The sequence below is a fragment of the Schistocerca serialis genome, chromosome 1 (assembly GCF_023864345.2).
Source record: "Schistocerca serialis cubense isolate TAMUIC-IGC-003099 chromosome 1, iqSchSeri2.2, whole genome shotgun sequence".
Lineage (NCBI taxonomy): Eukaryota > Metazoa > Arthropoda > Insecta > Orthoptera > Acrididae > Schistocerca > Schistocerca serialis.
In genome coordinates, this window is record NC_064638.1 from 1018588116 (window position 1) to 1018607474 (window position 19359).

General features: G+C 38.4%; 1 protein-coding gene across 1 annotated transcript in view; it reads left to right on the plus strand.

The window, feature by feature from the left end:
* LOC126413465 (sodium leak channel NALCN) overlaps positions 1-19359 on the plus strand; it is a 429358-nt gene that overhangs the window by 370452 nt on the left and 39547 nt on the right. Inside the window, exons 26-30 of the mRNA XM_050083266.1 lie at positions 6051-6268; positions 10366-10589; positions 10676-10812; positions 13038-13174; positions 19039-19195. Coding sequence (XP_049939223.1) covers positions 6051-6268; positions 10366-10589; positions 10676-10812; positions 13038-13174; positions 19039-19195 — 873 coding nt within the window. The remainder of the gene's footprint in view (positions 1-6050; positions 6269-10365; positions 10590-10675; positions 10813-13037; positions 13175-19038; positions 19196-19359) is intronic.

Genomic DNA, 19359 nt, shown 5'->3' on the forward strand with positions numbered 1-19359 from the left:
TGCCATGCATTCTGTTCTAAGCAAATTTGAAGGTGGGATGTAAATGAAGATGTGGAGGCGCCCACTGCAACAGTGTTCTTGCCCTTTTTTAACGGCATGTCTTCTAGAATAGAAAGAATGCTCAAAAAGCATGACATCAATTGCGTTTTTCAGCCACCAGCAAAACTGAGGAATTTATTGTGCTCGGTCAAAGATGACCATGGCCTTAGGAAATGTGGCATGTGTAAAATCCTATGCCATTGTGGAAAGTCTTATATGGGGCAGACGTGCCGAGCCATGCAAGAATGTTACGTTGAACACCATCATCATACACGCCCGGGGCAACCTGATAAATTTGCAGTAGTGGAGTATTTCTGAAGAAGCAGAGCTTGCCTGGGCACGGGACATCGTATGTTTTATGAAAAGACATAAATTTTATCCCCGCATCATTTTTTTGGGACTGTTTTGTTAAGGCGGCCATACATATCCATACAGCAGACAATCTCATCAACGGGGATGCAGGTTTTCAACTAAGCACTGCTTGGAATCCAGCACTGGGTCCCATTAAATCAAGACAGAAAAAACAAGAACTTCCAGTTCATCACGTGACACAACATACTACTGAGATTTAACTGAGCCTCTATCCACAGGAGCTTCCAGCAGCACAATCATTGCCCATAGAGCATGCGTGGATGGCCTTCCTGCAGCAGCCAGCAGGGGGCTCTAAGAGCACCACTTTCCTCCAACTACGAGCGTCTTCCGATGCACGCGTATTCTCCGCTCCTGGCATGATAAATTTCGACAATGCCACATGATTATCTTCATTTGCAGCTTGCAGCAGTGACATCAGCAGCTACCACCACCTGATGATGTCAAGCATTTGCATTGATGAAATATTGTGCACGTTACACAATACAATCCGGCGGCAAACCCAAGAAGCATATTTGCAGTGTGAAAATACTTTTTCAGTAAGCCTTAATCATTAAGCCCTATAGACTTTCCAATGTGTGGATTTTAACAGACAAGTTTGAGGTTTGTAAAATGTCACATAGTGTGGATATTTATACAATAAATTTGTTAATAAATGATCTTAAATCACAACCTGTGACAACCAAATTATTCAAATGCCATGGCTAGGTGAAGTTAATAAGAATTTGAGATCCAAGAGCAAAAAGGTTTTATCACCTATTCCTTCACAATTTGGAAACAGTATTTATGAACCCATAATATGATGTAGCAGTCAAGTAGCAACTATATATACAATGACATGGGAAACTACTTTCATTGTTTATTTGACCTTCCATTGGAGAATGGAACATGACATACGTGAAATTTTTGCTGTATGAAACCACTGTGCCCTGTGCAGTATATGAGTTGTGTGAGAAAAGTAATGAGACTGACAGCACTGCAAGAAACCTGGTAATGCTGTGTTATTCTACTTGTGTAGACTCGTATGTTCATCCCTTCCAGATGCTCAGTCCGAGTTTCAGTTCTATATAGCCATCACGTCATTTTTGAGAGCATTGTCATTTAAGTTGTGTTTTTGTTGTGTGTTATGAAAAGGAATAACGGAATTTAGAGCAACTTTATACCACCAAGTTTTGTGTTAAACTTCAGGAATCCGTGAGTGTGACCTGTAAAAATTTGATAAAGGCCTATGTGGAACATTCCTCATCAAGGGAATAAGTTTTTCGCTGGAAAACATCATTTTTGGAAGGCTGAGAACATGTTGAAGATGAATCTCACTCAGGGAAAGCTTCAACTTCAAAAACTAATGAAAACATTGAATATATACGTGCTCTTGTGAGATTAGACTGTTTAACAATGAGGATGACGAGTGACCTGTTGAGCTTAAACACTTTCACCAGACATCAAATTTTGACCAAAGATTTGCACAAACAGAAGGTTTGTGCCAAAATTGTGCTGAAAAACTTCACAATTGAGCAGGACAATCAAAGAAAATTGGGCATTGATCTTCTTGAGAGAACTGGCAATGACCACGAATGGTTCAGCCATGTGATCACTGGTGATGAATCCTTTCTGAGTATGGTCCTGAGAAAAGCAGCAAAGTGAGGAGTGGCACACTGAGACATCTCCTTGACCAAAAAAACCTCGATGGAATAAATCAAAGATCGAAACAATACTGGTTTACTTTTTTGATAGTAGATATATTGTGCATAAAGAATTTGTTCCTCCAGAACAAACTGTCAACCAAGTGTTTTACAAGGGTGCCCTGGAAAGTTTCAGGAAAAAGATGAATCTAGTTAGACCAGACATTGCAAACAAGTGTATGCTGCAGCATGACAATGCCAAAGGGAACTACTTTGAAGGGGACAATATTGGTGTTTGAAAAACATAAAAGCTTTGGTATATAAAAAGTCAGTCTCATTACTTTTCTCACAGACCCTGTAAGCCATTAGTTACTTACTGGTGATGTTTTGACAATCACCTACGATTTTGTGAAAGGAAAATTACCTTCTCTTAGCTGTCAAGGACATTCTGTGAATGCAGGAAATCACTCAAATTTATCTGCTGCTAGTTTTAATAAGAAAGAACAGAAAATTAAACCTCATGGCATTTTTAGCATTTTTAGGATTCCATACAGTCTTCTGTCTGACTGACTGTTAAGAACCCCTTTCCTCGGGAATGGGTAGTTTACATGTATGTCACATACTAAAGTCTACAGACCCACTGTGGTGTAAAACATTTAAGGTTCTAAGTCAGTACATTCAAGAGGTGTGGTCATTAACGTTACATTTTTTGATACTCACAAACACACTTATCAGAACCAGTAAGGTACTGTGCATTGACCAAAAATCATGAAATTTGACAAGAAGCAAAGTTTCACAGTACAATTAAAGAAAAAAGTTTGAAAATTATTAATTTGTTATTATATAGCATGACCAAAAAAAAATTGTCATTTGTTATCTGTCTGCCTGTCTGTCCATCCTTCTCGTAAGACCCCTTTTTCTCAGGGATGTGTGGATGTTTCATTTTGAAACATATGTCAATACTAAAATCTATGGTTCCCTGGCAGTGTGAAACCTTTAAGCTTCCAAGTCAACACAGTCAAAAGATATGGCTATGTATGTCACTTATTTCATATTTGCAAATGTATTCGTAAGACCCTGTAGGGTACTTCTCATTGTCCTAGAATCATGAAATTTGGCAAGAAGCAAGGTTTCACAGTACAAGCAAAGGAAAAAATCTGGAAATTGCTAATTTGTAAATGTCACATAAAAAATAAATAAGTAAATTTTTTGTCATGTTATCCATCTGTCTGTCTGTCCATCTGTTAAGACCTCTTTTTCTCAGGAATAGGTAGACATATCAAGTTGAAATTTATGTCACATACTAAAGTCTGTGGTCCCTTGGTAGTGTAAGAAATTTAAGCTTCTATATCATTGCAATCAAAAGATACAGCCAATTATGTCACATATTTTGATATAAATTTTCAATTCCTGGTTGAACTATCTGTACTCATTCTTAAGTTTGTACAGAACTCTTGGTGCATGAGTCAGTATCTGGATTTTTTTTCCATTAGATTAGATTAGATTAGTACTAGTTCCATAGATCATGAATATGACACTTCTTAATTATGTGGAACGCATCAGGACCCCACCAACACCCCGCACCCGTACCTTCTACCTTCTTCCTAAAATTCACAAACCCAATCATCCCGGCCGCCCCATCGTAGCTGGTTACCAAGCCCCCACAGAAAGTATCTCTGCCTACGTAGATCAACACCTTCATCCCATTACATGCAGTCTCCCATCCTTCATCAAAGACACCAACCACTTTCTCGAACGCCTGGAATCCTTACCCAATCTGTTACCCCCGGAAACCATCCTTGTAACCATTGATGCCACTTCCTTATACACAAATATTCCGCACGTCCAGGGCCTTGCTGCAATGGAGCACTTCCTTTCACGCCGATCACCTGCCACCCTACCTAAAACCTTCATTCCTTTAGTAAGCCAAGGTTTTTTTGCGTGGTTTCTTATAATTAGATTTAACAACTTTCTTGGCAAACAGCTTTCAAATTCTCTTATAAGTGTATCATGAAATAAGTTATATTTTAAATTAGCATCGGGTTCCTTGTACATCTCATACCAGTCTAACTGCAGAAGATTTTCTCTGAAATTTCTAATTGTTGAGTCATTAATTGAATGCACAACTTTGGAGGGTAGTTTTGAATTACTGAATGGAGCTATGTCATATACTGTAACTAGCTGAGCATTAGGATCAGAAAGGCCATTCTCAACAGGACAAGAATTTATGTTTTTAAACTTATCTTGGTGTATAAAAGTGTTATCCATCAATGTGCTGCTGTCCTTACTGCCCGAGTAGGAAAATTAATGACAGATGTCAAATTGAAAGAACCGAGCAAGACTTCCAGGTCATTCTTCCTATTACACTCTTTCAGTGAATCAACACTGAAGTCCCCACAAATAATAATTTGCTTTCTCCTATCTGACAGATAGCACAACAAGGCAGCCAAGTTTTCCCGGAATAAATTAAAGTTTCCTGAAGGGGACCTATATACTGTTACAATTATAAAAGATCCCTCCTTCAGTTTAAGTTGACAGGCACATGCTTCTATATGTTGCTCTAGACAAAACTTTTTTGTATCTAAGCTTTCTACACAGTGATAACTTTTGACATATATGGCAACTCCTCCTCCCACCTTATTCTCTCTACTCATATGTGCAGCTAGTTTATAACCACTGATATTTACCTTTTCCGTATCAGACACAATGTGATGCTCAGACAGGCATAGTATATCTATTACATTATCAGATTCATTGTCATCTAAACAAACCAGGAGCTCATCTACTTTATTCTTCAATCCTGGAATATTTTGGTGAAAAATGGTAACATTATTTTTTACTTTACTTTTGTGAAAATCTACTTTTTTCTTTAATCCACCAATATTTTGGTTAAATATGGTAACATTATTATTTACTTTCCTGTTGTGAGAATTTAGTGAGTTTTGGACCTCTTTAGCACCTGCCTGCCTGAACTTCTCATTGGACACTGATATTAGTCTAAAAAAGAAGTACATCCATGAGTACTAGTGTCCACCCTTATGGATTTCGCTAACAACCCTGCCAGTTTACCCTTCTCTTTCCTATTGAGATTCCCCCTATCAATAGCCTCGACAGGAACCAATCCAATGTCTGACAGAGCGGCCGCCCTACCCAACTGATCCAACTCCATATTTACCCTCCTGACAGAGCGGTTCAACTGGGGCTGATCATGTCACACGAAAGCAGGCAGGAGCCCAACTTTGGTATGAGTAGTTTCCGAGGCTATTTTCACCAGGTAACACTCAATACTGTAGCCCTGATCCCTATCAATACTGTTTCCCACTCCAACCACTATCATCACATGATCCTGCTTTGTGAATCCCTTGCACAAGGAACCTATATCCTCTACCACCTGGCTAAGACATGCACTTGGCTTGAAAAAGTTTGTGAGCTGGTACCTGTCACCTAATTTTTCCTGCAAAATGTGGCCCACACCTCTTCCATGGCTGCTATCTAGCAACAGAACTTTCCTCTTACTTTCTACTTTTTTTGAAACAGTTGGTTTCCTAGTGAGATTCTGTTGCCTCTTAACTACATCTACTTCTACTGGAGCCTCTTCCTTACTTAACTGTGGCAGCAAGGCAAATCTATTGGTTGTGCCAATTGGTAAACTGTCAGACACTGTCCCCTTTCTGTGGCCCCTGTTCCTAGCTACCACTTCCCTTTGTATTCTGGTACTTACGTTTTCTTTAATGTGAGTAGAAATCTATGTTTTATAATTATATTTGAGACTGTTCCATTTGACATTTTCCTAAAATAGTTATTGATTCACTATTTTTGTGCTGTCTTTCTATGAACACATATCAGTTATTGTGAAAATAAGAAATTCCCTTTGTTTCTCCTTATCTGATTAATCCATAAAAACTTTCCTGTGTTACAGCTACATCTATGTCCATTGTACCACCTGTAGAGATTAATTATGCATACAGAAGCGTATTTTCAAATAATTGTCTCTTTTTCCAACTTTCCCTTTCGTTTCAGAATGACTTATCATACTCAATCGGATTCATGGTTGTCATTCTTCGGTTTTTTACAATAACTGGGAAGCATGCGACACTGAAAATGCTGATGCTCACTGTGGGTGTCTCAGTGTGTAAAAGTTTCTTTATCATCTTTGGAATGTTTCTTCTAGTATTCTTTTATGCCCTTGCTGGGACCATTCTGTTTGGCACTGTGAAGTATGGAGAAGGGATTGGAAGGTAAGAGTCTATATTTTAAGTTCATATCACAATAATGGAAATTCCTGGATAGAGCTACACATTAAATGAAAAGGCAACCACTCACGTACAGCAGATTGATACTTGGAGCACAGTAACACGTAACAGAAAACAGCATTCACACTAGCTTTCAAGTACTAGCTCTTTTTCCAGCAACAGTACACACTTTCGCACACACAGACACCTGTACTTACACTTCCATAGCCACAGCAAGTTTATATCAGAAACATGCTTAATAGATGTTCATCATCTTAATTAAATAAGTGGGCTTTATCCTGTATGTAAATGGATGTATGTGTATAATTTCTACAACTCTGGAATATCTGTAGCTTTTTCACCAAAATGTCATATACACAATACACTATTCAGAAAAAATTGAGAGTAAGACAACCCTAACAGTGCAAGGAATGTAAAGGAGATATCATCTAATAATAATTAAACATGGTCCATATTAGTTTGAAATCAGTAGATTTTGAGACTTCTGGGCTGCTTGGCAGCTGCCCCAAGATCACCTAATCCCAATTTTAGTTGAACAGAACTCTGTGGAACCTTTTTGAGGTTTTTAGAAATAAGAACACACTATAAAACATTTTAGAAGTAACTAAGCACATAAGGTCTGATCCAAGTGTTTCCACATCATATTTGACTTTAAATGGGGCTTCCAGTTATTTGATGTAGTTCTTCACCCCTGTCTCTCTCAGCTGTGCAACTAGCACCAGGGTGAAAATAATGATCAATATATCTGGAACAATCGCTTCTGTAGAAAATGAAGAGATGAATTACTGTTTATCCCATGGGGACCATTTGTTCCCATGGCTCACTTTTTTAATATTAATAGAGTGTAATTTCTGATGAGATGTGTCTTCTCAGTCAAAATCAACAGATCACAGGAAAGAGCTATTATGAACTGTAGAGTTCATTTAAGAATTCCATGTTTCACTTACCCATAACTTTATGTTATTACTCAAGAATAAATATGTTTTCTTACTTTTGGTGAAGAAACTGAAAATATTGTTTACAATCAAATTGTTTGTTAATGGAATGCGCTATGCTATTACGAACTGACCCATCTGTGTATGCCTCTTGACTCATCATCACTGCTTCAAATCCTTCAGTACTTCTCTGCTACTTCTCAAATTTAGGAGAGAGGTTCTGGCTCATATGGAACTGTGAGGCCAGATCTTAAGTTGTGCCTGGATAGCCCAATTGAGGAGAGCGTTACTCATGTAAGTGAGGTTCTAAATTTGAGTCCTGAGTTGGCACACAATTTTAATCTGCCAGCAAGTTTCAAGTATTCTTTTAAATTAATGTAACAGTGAATATTTAAAAAAATTTACTTTATAATAAGTAAACTGTACTAACAATGTAGGACAAGACTGATTACTACTTATGGTGAAGAAGACATGTCAAGTTGCAGACAGGCACAATTAAAAGACACTCACAATTATGCCTGTCTGCAAATTGATGTATCTTCTTTACTGTAAGTGGCAATCTCTCTTTTCCTGCATTGCTGATATACCTACCTGGAGTTTTCATTATAGTAATATTTTTAAAAAATATGCATTGCCTGACAAAAAAGTGGAGCATTCAGAAGGGGAGGAGGAAACAAAATTAAACTTTGTGGGTTCAAAGGGTATGTGATGTTACAGCAGTGGTTACAAAATCAAATCAAATTTACAACTTGTCAGTGTGAGCCCATTTATCAGTAATACATTGTGCCCCTTGTGGCAGGGTTGCATGCAGTGACTTGGTTGTGTTGTTATAAATCCCTTGTATCATCTACTGAGGCAAGCTGGCTCACAACTGTTGTAACCAGTCCATGACATCCTACACATTGGCACAGGGACAGAGTTGATGTCTGAGCTGGTCAACATGTTCTATAATGATGATGTGGTGATAATAGGTGGTCAACGGGAATGTCGATGATGAATGTGTCTGCACTCACATTCCCATGCGGTCCAGCATTGGGCCACTGTCACATCTAAATGCCTCATAAATCTGGATATTGCACAAACAGACCATCTGGCCAAATGGATACCTACTATGATGCCCCTTCCAAACTTTGTCAGATGCTGATAACGCTGTCTCACAGTATGCAACATGTCTATATCACTTCACAGTGATTACACAACTTCTAATGCTCTTCATGCCCTTCATTTACCCTTCCAGACCTAGTAACAGCACTAAACATGAAAACACTAACACATTCTGGTGGCTATTCTACCTGTCACAGAGGATTGCAACCTTAATTATTTACATACCTGCTTGTGGTGTGTACATGTGCAATGTTACCTTGATATCTGACTATGCCTTCTGGGCACTACACTTTTTTTGTCGGGCAGTTTATAAATGAAATTATTTGCTGTAGATTGATATTTATTTAATATTGATTTTTATTTATTATTCCATATAACCCCCCCCCCCCCCCCCCCATGAACCATGGACCTTGCCGTTGGTGGGGAGGCTTGCGTGCCTCAGCGATACAGATAGCCGTACCGTAGCTACAACCACAACGGAGAGATATCTCTTGAGAGGCCAGACAAACGTGTGGTTCCTGAAGAGGGGCAGCAGCCTTTTCAGTAGTTGCAAGGGCAACAGTCTGGATGATTGACTGATCTGGCCTTTTAACAATAACCAAAACGGCTTTGCTGTGCTGGTACTGCGAACGGCTGAAAGCAAGGGGAAACTATGGCCGTAATTTTTCCTGAGGGCATGCAGCTTTACTGTATAGCATGGAGAGCTGCATCAAACCAGTCTCAGGACTGAAGACCACAACAACAACAATTCCATATAACTGGTTATAAGCTAGAGCAGCACATCTGTAGGAACTGAGCTGACTTGAAATTGGTTAATAAATGAAAGTAGCTAGCAGATCATAACTGTGTGCCAACTGGGACTCAAACCTGGATACTTGCATTTCATGGGGTGTGCTTTTACCATCAGAGCTATCCAGCCACAATTCATGACTAGCCCTCAAAGCTCCACTTTTGATAGTACCTCTCTCTTACACCCCAAACTCCACAGAAGTTCTCCAGCATACTTAGCTGTGTTACCAGCATAGCGTAGGCAGCCTGGACAATACAGTTGTGCAGGTGTATGTGTGTGTATGTATGTGTATTCTGTTTGCTCTGAAGAAGGATTTGTCTGGAATCTCAGCCATGTACTCAATCATGCCTGTCAACAACTCAACTATGTGATTGGTTGTTGTCCTTATTCCTTCCATTATTTATTTCCATGCAAATTGTCTGGATACCAGTATGGGATCATTCCATATATTACAATGAAAAGAACTGCTTGTATTTATGCACAGAGAAAGTTTGCCTTAATTATTAGTGGTTTTTGATCTTAAACTTTCCATGTACAGAAGCATATTAAAGTTGTATTAATTTCACTCATTCAGATTTTTTCTTAAATTTTACTTTCTGCATTTATTGTAGCCCTAGTCAATCACTGAATTCTGGCTAAATCAGATACCATCTAAGGATGTTAAGCAGACTCACACCATTCTGTAGAAAAATAATTTACTTTCACACAGGGCGTAGAAGAGATTTTTGTGTGGTTAACATACTTGACATTAATAGTAAATGATAACTTTGCCAAGTTCATAAAATACTACGAAATTGGCTTAAAATTTTGATTCACAAATGTTTAAAAAGTAGCTACACCAGTGGGCTATTCTTAAAGGAACCTACACTTTAGAACTGACATCAACATAAATTTTAGCAACAGTTTTGTCAGAGCTCCAAATATAGTAATGTAAAGCTTACAAACAAAAGAATTCTGATGCTATTGTGTGATACACTGACTGTAGACTAAATATTGTTTAATTGTATAAATAATCTTTTAGTGTAACTGGCAATATATATATATATGTATGTATCATTTGACGTTGTTGTGTAAAATTAGATGTTACAAGAACAAAACAATTAAAGTAAATAAATAATTAAAGGACAGAAATAAGAATTTATTCTACTTACTGCATGAATTTAAAATTAAAAGTAATTTAGGGTTGCATTATAATATTTGAATCATTTATACAAAAAGACTGTCTATCTTACAAGTCGTCTTTATCTTTTCAGAAGAGCAAATTTTGGCTCACCTGTGACTGGTGTGGCAATGTTATTTCGCATTGTCACTGGTGAAGATTGGAACAAAATAATGCATGATTGCATGGTGCAGCCACCATATTGCACACCTGCAGACAATTATTGGGAAACTGACTGTGGAAATTTCACAGCATCTCTCATTTACTTTTGTTCTTTCTACGTTATTATCACATACATTGTTCTTAACTTATTAGTTGGTGGGTGAGAGCAGACATTATATATTTTGTGATTGATATTAGAATCTGAAATGTGGTACACACAGGTAACTAGCTTTCTTTTACAGCCATCATCATGGAGAATTTCTCACTGTTTTATTCAAATGAAGAAGACGCCCTTTTGTCATACGCAGACATCCGTAATTTTCAGAACACTTGGAATGTGGTTGATATACATCAGAGAGGGGTTATTCCTGTAAGAAGAGTAAGTTTTACTTCTTTTGTTTTGGCCATCAAAGCTAAGATTCATTTGATGCTTCATGCTATTTACTGCAGATTACCTTTTTCTCTGTTGCCAATTTCCATATTACTGCTAGTCATATTTTACCGTTATGTAGCCCAATATCAATTAGCCTATGATATCCCTTCCAAAAACACCTTTTCCGATGCTTGTGTTTCACTGATTCCTAAAATCTCCAACTGTTTGCTTTCAATTTTTATCTTTGAGATTTACTCACATATTGTCCACCATAATTAACATTCTTTTTTCTGTTGATAACTCCTTCTGAGTAGTTCATATCTTATGATCCATGTGGTAGAGTACTGTATTTGATTTCTTAAATATTTTTCCAAAGATGAGGCCTTGTTGACTCTTTTAGCGTAAAACTGCATCTATGAGGGAAAAGTAATGTGGTGATTCACATCACAATTTTTTGAACATTAAAGTCATTCTCATCTTAACCACATTAGCAGGTACCACCACAGTTTCTGTACCACTCTCCTTTATTTCTGCAAACTGTGGCTACTGGAGGAACTGCTACTGCCTTCCAGGATAAAGTTTACCTATGTATCAGTAACAACAGAGATAATTACTGATTCTCCACGCTTACTAGCCATGTGGTAAGGCATTGAACTTGCATTGAGAAGGATAGTGGTTAAAATCTCCATCAGGGTGTCAAAATTTAGGTTTCAAAAAAGAGCTTACCATAAATCTTGGGATGGATGCTTGTATTCAAAAGGACGCAACTGATTTCCTTCCACACTATGAGCATTAGCTCTGTCTCTGATAAATTCACAATCTTTCTTTATTTTATTCATTGAGTCACATTGATGATCTTTTTTCAGTAACCTCATAGACAATTTGCGAACTGTGGGATGTCCAGATTGGAATGTCAACAGTTATGGGAGGGGTATATTGCTATTCACCATAAAGACGGCATGCTTAGTGGCAGATAGGTACATTGAAGAGACTTTTACACATTTTGCATTTATCCAAAGTCTTCATCAGAAGAGTAAAACACAGATGCATTCACAGAAGCAAGCACACCTCACACACACACACACACACACACACACACACACACACACATGACTGCTATCTCTGGCTGCTCAGGCCTGAGTTACCAGGGATAGTGAAAATGTGTGTGTGTTGAGGGGGGGGGGGGGGGGTGGGGGGGGGGGGTGATTGGCTTGCTTGTGTGAGTGCATGTGTGTTTTACACTGAGCTGCAGACAGGGACAACAAAAAGACTGTTACACATTAAATTTTTAGCCAAAACCATCATCAGAAAAGTAAAACACACACACATTCTTACAAGCAAGCACACCCCACACACACACATGACTGCTACCTCTGGCTGCTCGGGCCTGGGGTATCAGAGATAGTGGTAATTTGTGTATTAGGTTTGCTTGCTTGTGTGAATGTGTGCAAGTTTTTCTTTTCTGATGAAATCTTTGGCTGAAGACTTAATGTGTAACAGTCTTTTCATTGTGCTGTCTGCATCTCAGTGGTCATCTTTATGGTGAGTATCAGTCTACCCTTCCTATTATTGTTCATACACAATTGTAGTCTTTTCCATACCTCTGGAAAGAGATCCTTGCAATAGACTACCAACTATAGTGGTTATTTCTCTTTCACATCCATATTTTTGTAGCTAGTGGAGGCAGAGAGTGCCCGCCCAAGAGACATTCAAGTGGGGAGGGGGTGGGGTGCATGTTTCACTTTGCAATAGATTGTAAATATTCTGCTCCATCTCCAGCTTTCCCTTTTGCTCCGTGTTAAATTTTTCTTCCCTAAATATTTTTATAATATCAGTATTAATATTAATCTGCAATCTGTAAATGTGAGAGTAATAAAAACATCTTCACTCTTCGCTGTAGTTTTACTGTTAGCATTTATGCTTGTTACTAGAAAATTCTGTAAATTTCATCACATTTTTAGAAAATTACATGGAGCCTTGATTGTACCAAAGCATTGTATGAATTTCAAAATTTTCAAAATAGTAACCGTAGTTCATATGCATTCTGTGATGCTGACCAATTTGAGTTTGAAGAGGTAGTAGAACAATTAGATATCAGTTGTCAGTTTTTGCACCTTTCTTACGGCAAAAGATGAATAAAGTTAAAAATAAATTTAAATGTCATAAAAGCACAGACTTGCATATTAATTTCCATGAATTGCAGTTGTAACGTGAGTAACATTTATTTTCAGGTGAAATTTATTTTGAGATTGCTGAAAGGCCGGCTTGAGGTTGATCCACAGAAAGATCGACTCCTCTTCAAGCATATGTGTTATGAATTGGACCGTCTTCACAATGGGGAAGATGTGACTTTCCATGATGTTCTAAAGTAAGAAACTTAGTAGGCCTGGGAACTGAGCAGTCTGTTTGCTCACACTTAATTTTCACAGTTTCTATGACTTTTTAGTATAATTCAAGAAATTGTTAATATAAAAACTAAACAATGGAAAATCCAGGATGGAATAATGACAGTTTTATGAAAAGGATAGATTGCTGCTCACCATATAGCAGAGAAGTTGACTCTCAGACAGGCACAACAGAAAGATTGCTACATACATAAGCTTTCGGCCAAAAGGCCTTCTTCTGAAATAGATAACATACACACACAAATGCAACTCACACACCATGACCACTGTCTCTGGCTGTCGAGTCTGGCCCTGGCAGCCAGAAACAGTGGTCATGTGTGTGAGTTGCATTTGCATGAACATGTCTGTGTTTGCTGTCTATTTCAATATAAAAACTATTATTTTGTTCTTTTTCAAGAGGTTTGTCTTATGCTGTAATATTATTTTGTAATGAAGAAACAAAAATGGTGGTACTATTTATCAGATTTCCCTTTAAGACAATCCTTCTTGAAACTCAGATACTTATACACACATCAAAAAAGGTTTTGCGTCACCCCAGTTCCCAGAATTCCTCAAGATAGATGTTGACTGTGGATACTGTATCATAAACACAGTCCCTTTCACTATTCATAGATGTCACTAAACCCACCCAAAGATGTAAACAACTATACATGAGCAACGCCTGTTAGACAAAGGGGGTCTGACAGCCAATCAGTTCCAGTCATTCCTCCAGGAAGGAGGTACATGGCTCATGTTGACTGTAGTTCAACCATGCCAAGACGGTCAATACTGTGGTTCGATCACATCTGCATTGTTACTCTGTGCCAGAAAGGGCTCTCAACAAGGGAAGTTTCCAGGTGTCCAGGTGTGAACCAAATCGATCTTGAAACATCCTGGCAGATTAAAACTGTGTGCCGGACCGAGACTCGAACTCGGGACCTTTGCCTTTCGTGGGCAAGTGCTCTACCAACTGAGCTACCCAAGCACAATTCACGCCCCGTCCTCACAGCTTCACTTCTGCCAGTACCTCGTCTCCTAGCTTCCAAACTTGTTGCACATGGAGGAGATACAGAGAGGCAGGAACTGTCGATGACATGCCTCGCTCAGGCCACCCAAGGACTACTACAGCAGTGGTTGACCACTACCTGCGGATTATGGCTCGGAGGAACCCTGACAGCAACGCCACCAGGTTGAATAATGCTTTTTGTGCAGCCACAGGACGTTATGCTACGACTCAAACTGTGCACAGTAGGGTACATGATGCCCAAGTTCACTCCCGACGTCCATGGAGAGATCCATCTTTGCAACCATGATAGCATGCAACGCTGTACAGATGGGCCCAATAACATGCCGAATGGACCACTCATAATTGGCATAACATTCTCTTTGCTGATGAGTGTCACATATGCCTTCAATCAGACAGTCGTCGGATACATGTTTAGAGGCAACCCAGTCAGGCTGAACGCCTTAGGCACACTGTCCAGCGAGTGCAGGAACGTGGAGGTTCGCTGCTGTTTTGGGGTGGCATCATGTAGGGTGTGCTTCTGATGGTCATGGAAGACGCTGTAATGGCTGTACGATACGTGAATGCCACCCTCGACTGATAGTGCAACCATATCGGCAGCATATTGGTGAGGCATTCGTCTTCATGGACGACAATTCGTGCCCACATCATGCACATCTTGTGAATGACTTCCTTCAGGACAACAACATTGCTTGATTAGAGTGGCCAGCATGTTCTGCAGACATGAACCTTATCACACATGCCTGGGATAGATTGAAAAGGGCTGTTTATGGATGACGTGCCCCACCAACCACTCCAAGCGATCTACGTCAAATCGCCATTGAGGAGTGGGACAATCTGCACCATCAGTACCTTGATGAACTTGTGGATAATATGCCACATTGAATACAGGCATGCATCAAATCAAGATTACGTGCTACTGGGTATTAGGGGAACTGGAGTGTACAGCAATCTGTGGACAACCACCTGTGAGGGTCTCGTTCTATGGCAGTACAAGATGCAATGTTTAGTTTCATGAGCAGTAAAAATGGCAGAAATGATGTTTATGTTGATCTCTCTTCCAATTTTCTGTACAGGTTCTGGAACTCGGAACTGAGGTGATGCAAAACTTTTTTTGGTGTGTGTATATTTCTCAGTATTCAGTAAAATATCTTTTGATGTGACATTCTATATGAAAGATACAGAAAACATTCTCTTTGCAGAATTTTTAGATATTGTAATCAAACATAATGTAGAAACTTCAGCACTTGAAAAAACAATCTTTTTAACTTAGATAAAACAAAACACATCCATTTCTGTACTATACAAGAGCTGATCATTCCTATAGAAATATTCTTTTCATATGTCGTATGTTACAGATCTGCTTATACATATAAACTCTTTGAATTCTTTGTTATGTGTAATGTAACAGAATGATTTCTACAACTTAACATCAAAATTAGGAACCACATAATAAATAGTGAAGAAGTTCTGCTACCTGGGAAGCAAAATAATCTGTGACAGAGCAAGTAAAGAGGACATAAGAAGCAGAGTAACGTAGTCAAAGAGAGCATTTGTCACTGAAAGAAGTCCACTACTATCAAACATAGACCTTAATGTGAGGAATAAATTTCTGAGAATGTCTGCCTGGAACATAGCATTGTCTGGAAGTGAATCATGGACTGTAGGAAATACAGAGAAGGCAAAAATGAAAGCATTTGAGATTGGTGTCGCATAAAGGTTTCAGGAATTTGAGTGGACTGATAAGATGATAAATAAAGTGGTCCTCTACAGAATTGGTGAAGAAGTCAATAAGTGGAAAAAACTGAATAGAAGAACGGATTGGATGATAGGAAATGTGTCAGAACATCATGAATAAATTCATTGGTGCTAGAGATAGCCATAGCAGTAACCATAAAGGTCAAAAACTATAGGGGAAGATTGAGATCGGAATACATCCAACAAATAACGGAAAATATTGGGTGTAACTGCTGCTCTGAGATGAAAAGGTTGGCACAGAAGAGGAAGTTATGCTGGGCTGCATCAAACCATTCACAATACTAATCAACCAAAATAATTGAGGTGAGGTGCTGAGCAGGTGATAAGTACATAAACAAGATAGAAAACATTCCTAACCTCTCAGACAATTTGCTTCTTCAGAGATAACTAACGCAACACACACAGACACATACACTTTATTTAATATGGCTAGCTGTGTGCTGTAGTCATAGAGGCCATTCACTACTGGATAAATATTTAGGTTCATCAATTAAGTGTTCATCTAGAGTTATGTTGTCTATTAGTGTTCTTATTCCTTTTGTAAGGCTTTTGAGCAAATTAATGAAAAAACTCTGGTTATTTGTTGAGTAACATTTCCAAAGTGTTTCCTTTATTTGTATCTTTCAGGAAATTAATATCAAAATCACACACTGTCATTTACTTCCTGTTGTCTGCTTGATGTCTTAATAATGACTGAGATTTTTCTAAGAATACTTGGAAACAGTATGGTTAAAACCAAAAAATAGAGTATTAGTGGTTATGCCTGTCTGCATCTCAGTGTCATCTTTATGGTGAGTAGCAATCTATCCTTTCCATAATTGTTCATAAACAACTGTAGTCTTTTCCACCACTCCTCTGGAAAGACGTCCTTGCAATAGACTACCAACCATAGTGTTATTTCTCTTTCGGATCCGGTTTTCATAGCTAATAGAGGCAGAGACTGGTCTTCGAAGAGACATTCGGGTTGGGACTGGGGAGAAAAATTTGTGTTACCCAGGGCCTTGATTGAATCAACACATTGTATGAATTTCAAAATTTTCAAATAATAACCATAGTTCATCTAGATTTTTTGATACTTACCAGTATTCAAACATTTTGGAACAATTATATATCAACTGTCAGCTTTTGCAGTTTATGTACATCAGAGGATGAATAAAGCTAAAAATAAATTTAAATGTCTTGTAACCATGCAGATTTCCTCATTAATGTCCATGAAACAGTTTGATGAACTATTGTGCTCTCTGCCAAACAGACGGAAGTAATTATTAATTTTTATTGATTTTAATGTAAATTTCTTGAAGGAATCTGGCAGGAAAAATAATCTGCAGGTGCTTTAGCCATTTATAGTTTGGTATCAGAGATAAATTTTCCTGCCCAAGTTGCTCAAAATAGTAGACCCTTATAGATAATATATTCATTCAAGATGCCAAAGTTAAATACACACATACATAGCTGGTGGCAAACCAATTGTCAGATCATGATCAACAGTTAGTCACTTTATGTAACTTAGCTGCATGCAGAGCTCAGAAACTCTAATAAAATGGTTAGGCTGATACATGACAAAACTACTAAGGATCCAGGAGTATCACCAGTGTTCCAAATGTCCATGAACTTGGGTGAGACTTTGGTGGCAGGAGTAGAAGTTGATGAGTTTGAATCATTAGTAGACATGTGCTTGTAAGGTGACTAAAAGCTTGGAAACATGAGTGTTGTTTTTAAAACCTTACTGAGCTTCTGATGCAATCTAGTAGATTTAGCAGTCTGAAGTATTTCATGAAGACTAGGAACAGATATAGCTAAAGCTTTTATGGCAACATCCCTGGTGTGGGTGAGGTGCAGAGCCACATCTCAAATCAGTGATTCTGCATAGGAGACTTTACAGTTCTGACACATGAAACTGCATTTTCATGCGGTATTCTGCAAGTCAGCAGCCCAAGCTGCACATGGCTGTCCATGTTGTTTATGACACTGCTTTAACTGGAGCCTAGTTGCAACAAGGTATGTATGCTGACTGCAGTCTTTGGCTAACTGAGAACAGGGATCATTGAAAGACAGTTCAGTAGGGTCTGAGAGCAATTTCAGTTTTTGAACCACTTTGTATAAAATCAAAACAATGGAATTCAAAATAACTGCAGTAGACTTCCCAACTCTTCGATGACGTGATGAATGTAGGGAACAGCAGTGAGGCCATAGCCATGACCACTGACTGGTGTATTTGTTGCTGCTGAGACACAAGATGGAAAAGAGCAGCCTGCTGCTCTTTCTACCATTGCTCTTGAGCTGCAAATTGTTGCTCTTGCTGTGACAGCTGTTACTGCCAAAGTTCCATGAACTTGAGGTCCATGACACAGGAAGCGGTGGTGAACAAGGTAGGGTAAGAAATCGTTGCTACTAAAATGTCCCCAGTGAGCATGAGTGCTTAATCTGGGAACAAATCCAAATCTGTTGTGAGGGAAGCACTGTATAAACATCAAGAAAATAAGCCAGGAAGTTGGTGTCCAAAGCAGGGTCGATATCTGAATAGCAGCTAGATTTAACGAAGCTCAAGCAGCATACTAAACAAGATTGGCCCGCAGTCGCTCACTTAGCTCCGTGCAGTTATCAGTTCAATTCACGTGACCTGTGATCGTGCCTCTGGTGGTGCTGGACAGATGCTGAATGTAGTGCTTCAGATCCGTTATCAATATCCTTCACCACTAAGGATATTAAATATTTAAAGTACTAATAGCAGTAAGCAATATTGTCACTGTTCATTATTAAAACAGTTCAAAGACTAAGTTTCTATATGTTGTATGTCTTTTGTTAAATTATCCTTTGACTCATCCCACATCCATGATGTGTGCCTCACTGATTGATCTTGTTGAGGATCTTGGATGTTGCGATTATCAAAAATGAAGGGACTGTTACCACACTTCAAAAAAGTGCATTATAACAGTCCAGTTAAAAGACTGTAAACTGAAATTAAAAGTATGTTATTGGATTTTAACTAATTTTTATTTATTTGGCACCAATTTTTTATTTCTAATATAACAAACCATGCCTTTCTTTTTTTTTTTTTTTTTACAGCATGCTGTCCTATCGTTCTGTGGATATACGAAAAGCTCTGCAGTTAGAGGAGCTATTGGCTCGTGAAGAATTTGAGTACATCATCGAAGAGGAAGTTGCAAAGCAGACAATAAGAACTTGGTTGGAAGGATGTCTTAAAAAAATCCGCGCAGTTAGTGTAAGGAATTATATTGTAAATTCACACTCAAGTCTACTTAAATGGTTTGAAGATGGTCACATTCTGACCAAAACCAGTAATTACTGTAAATAAATATTTTATTGTGACCAAGTCTGTTCCTAATTCATTCAAAAAGAATTTTAGTCACACTGCAGTTTTTTCCA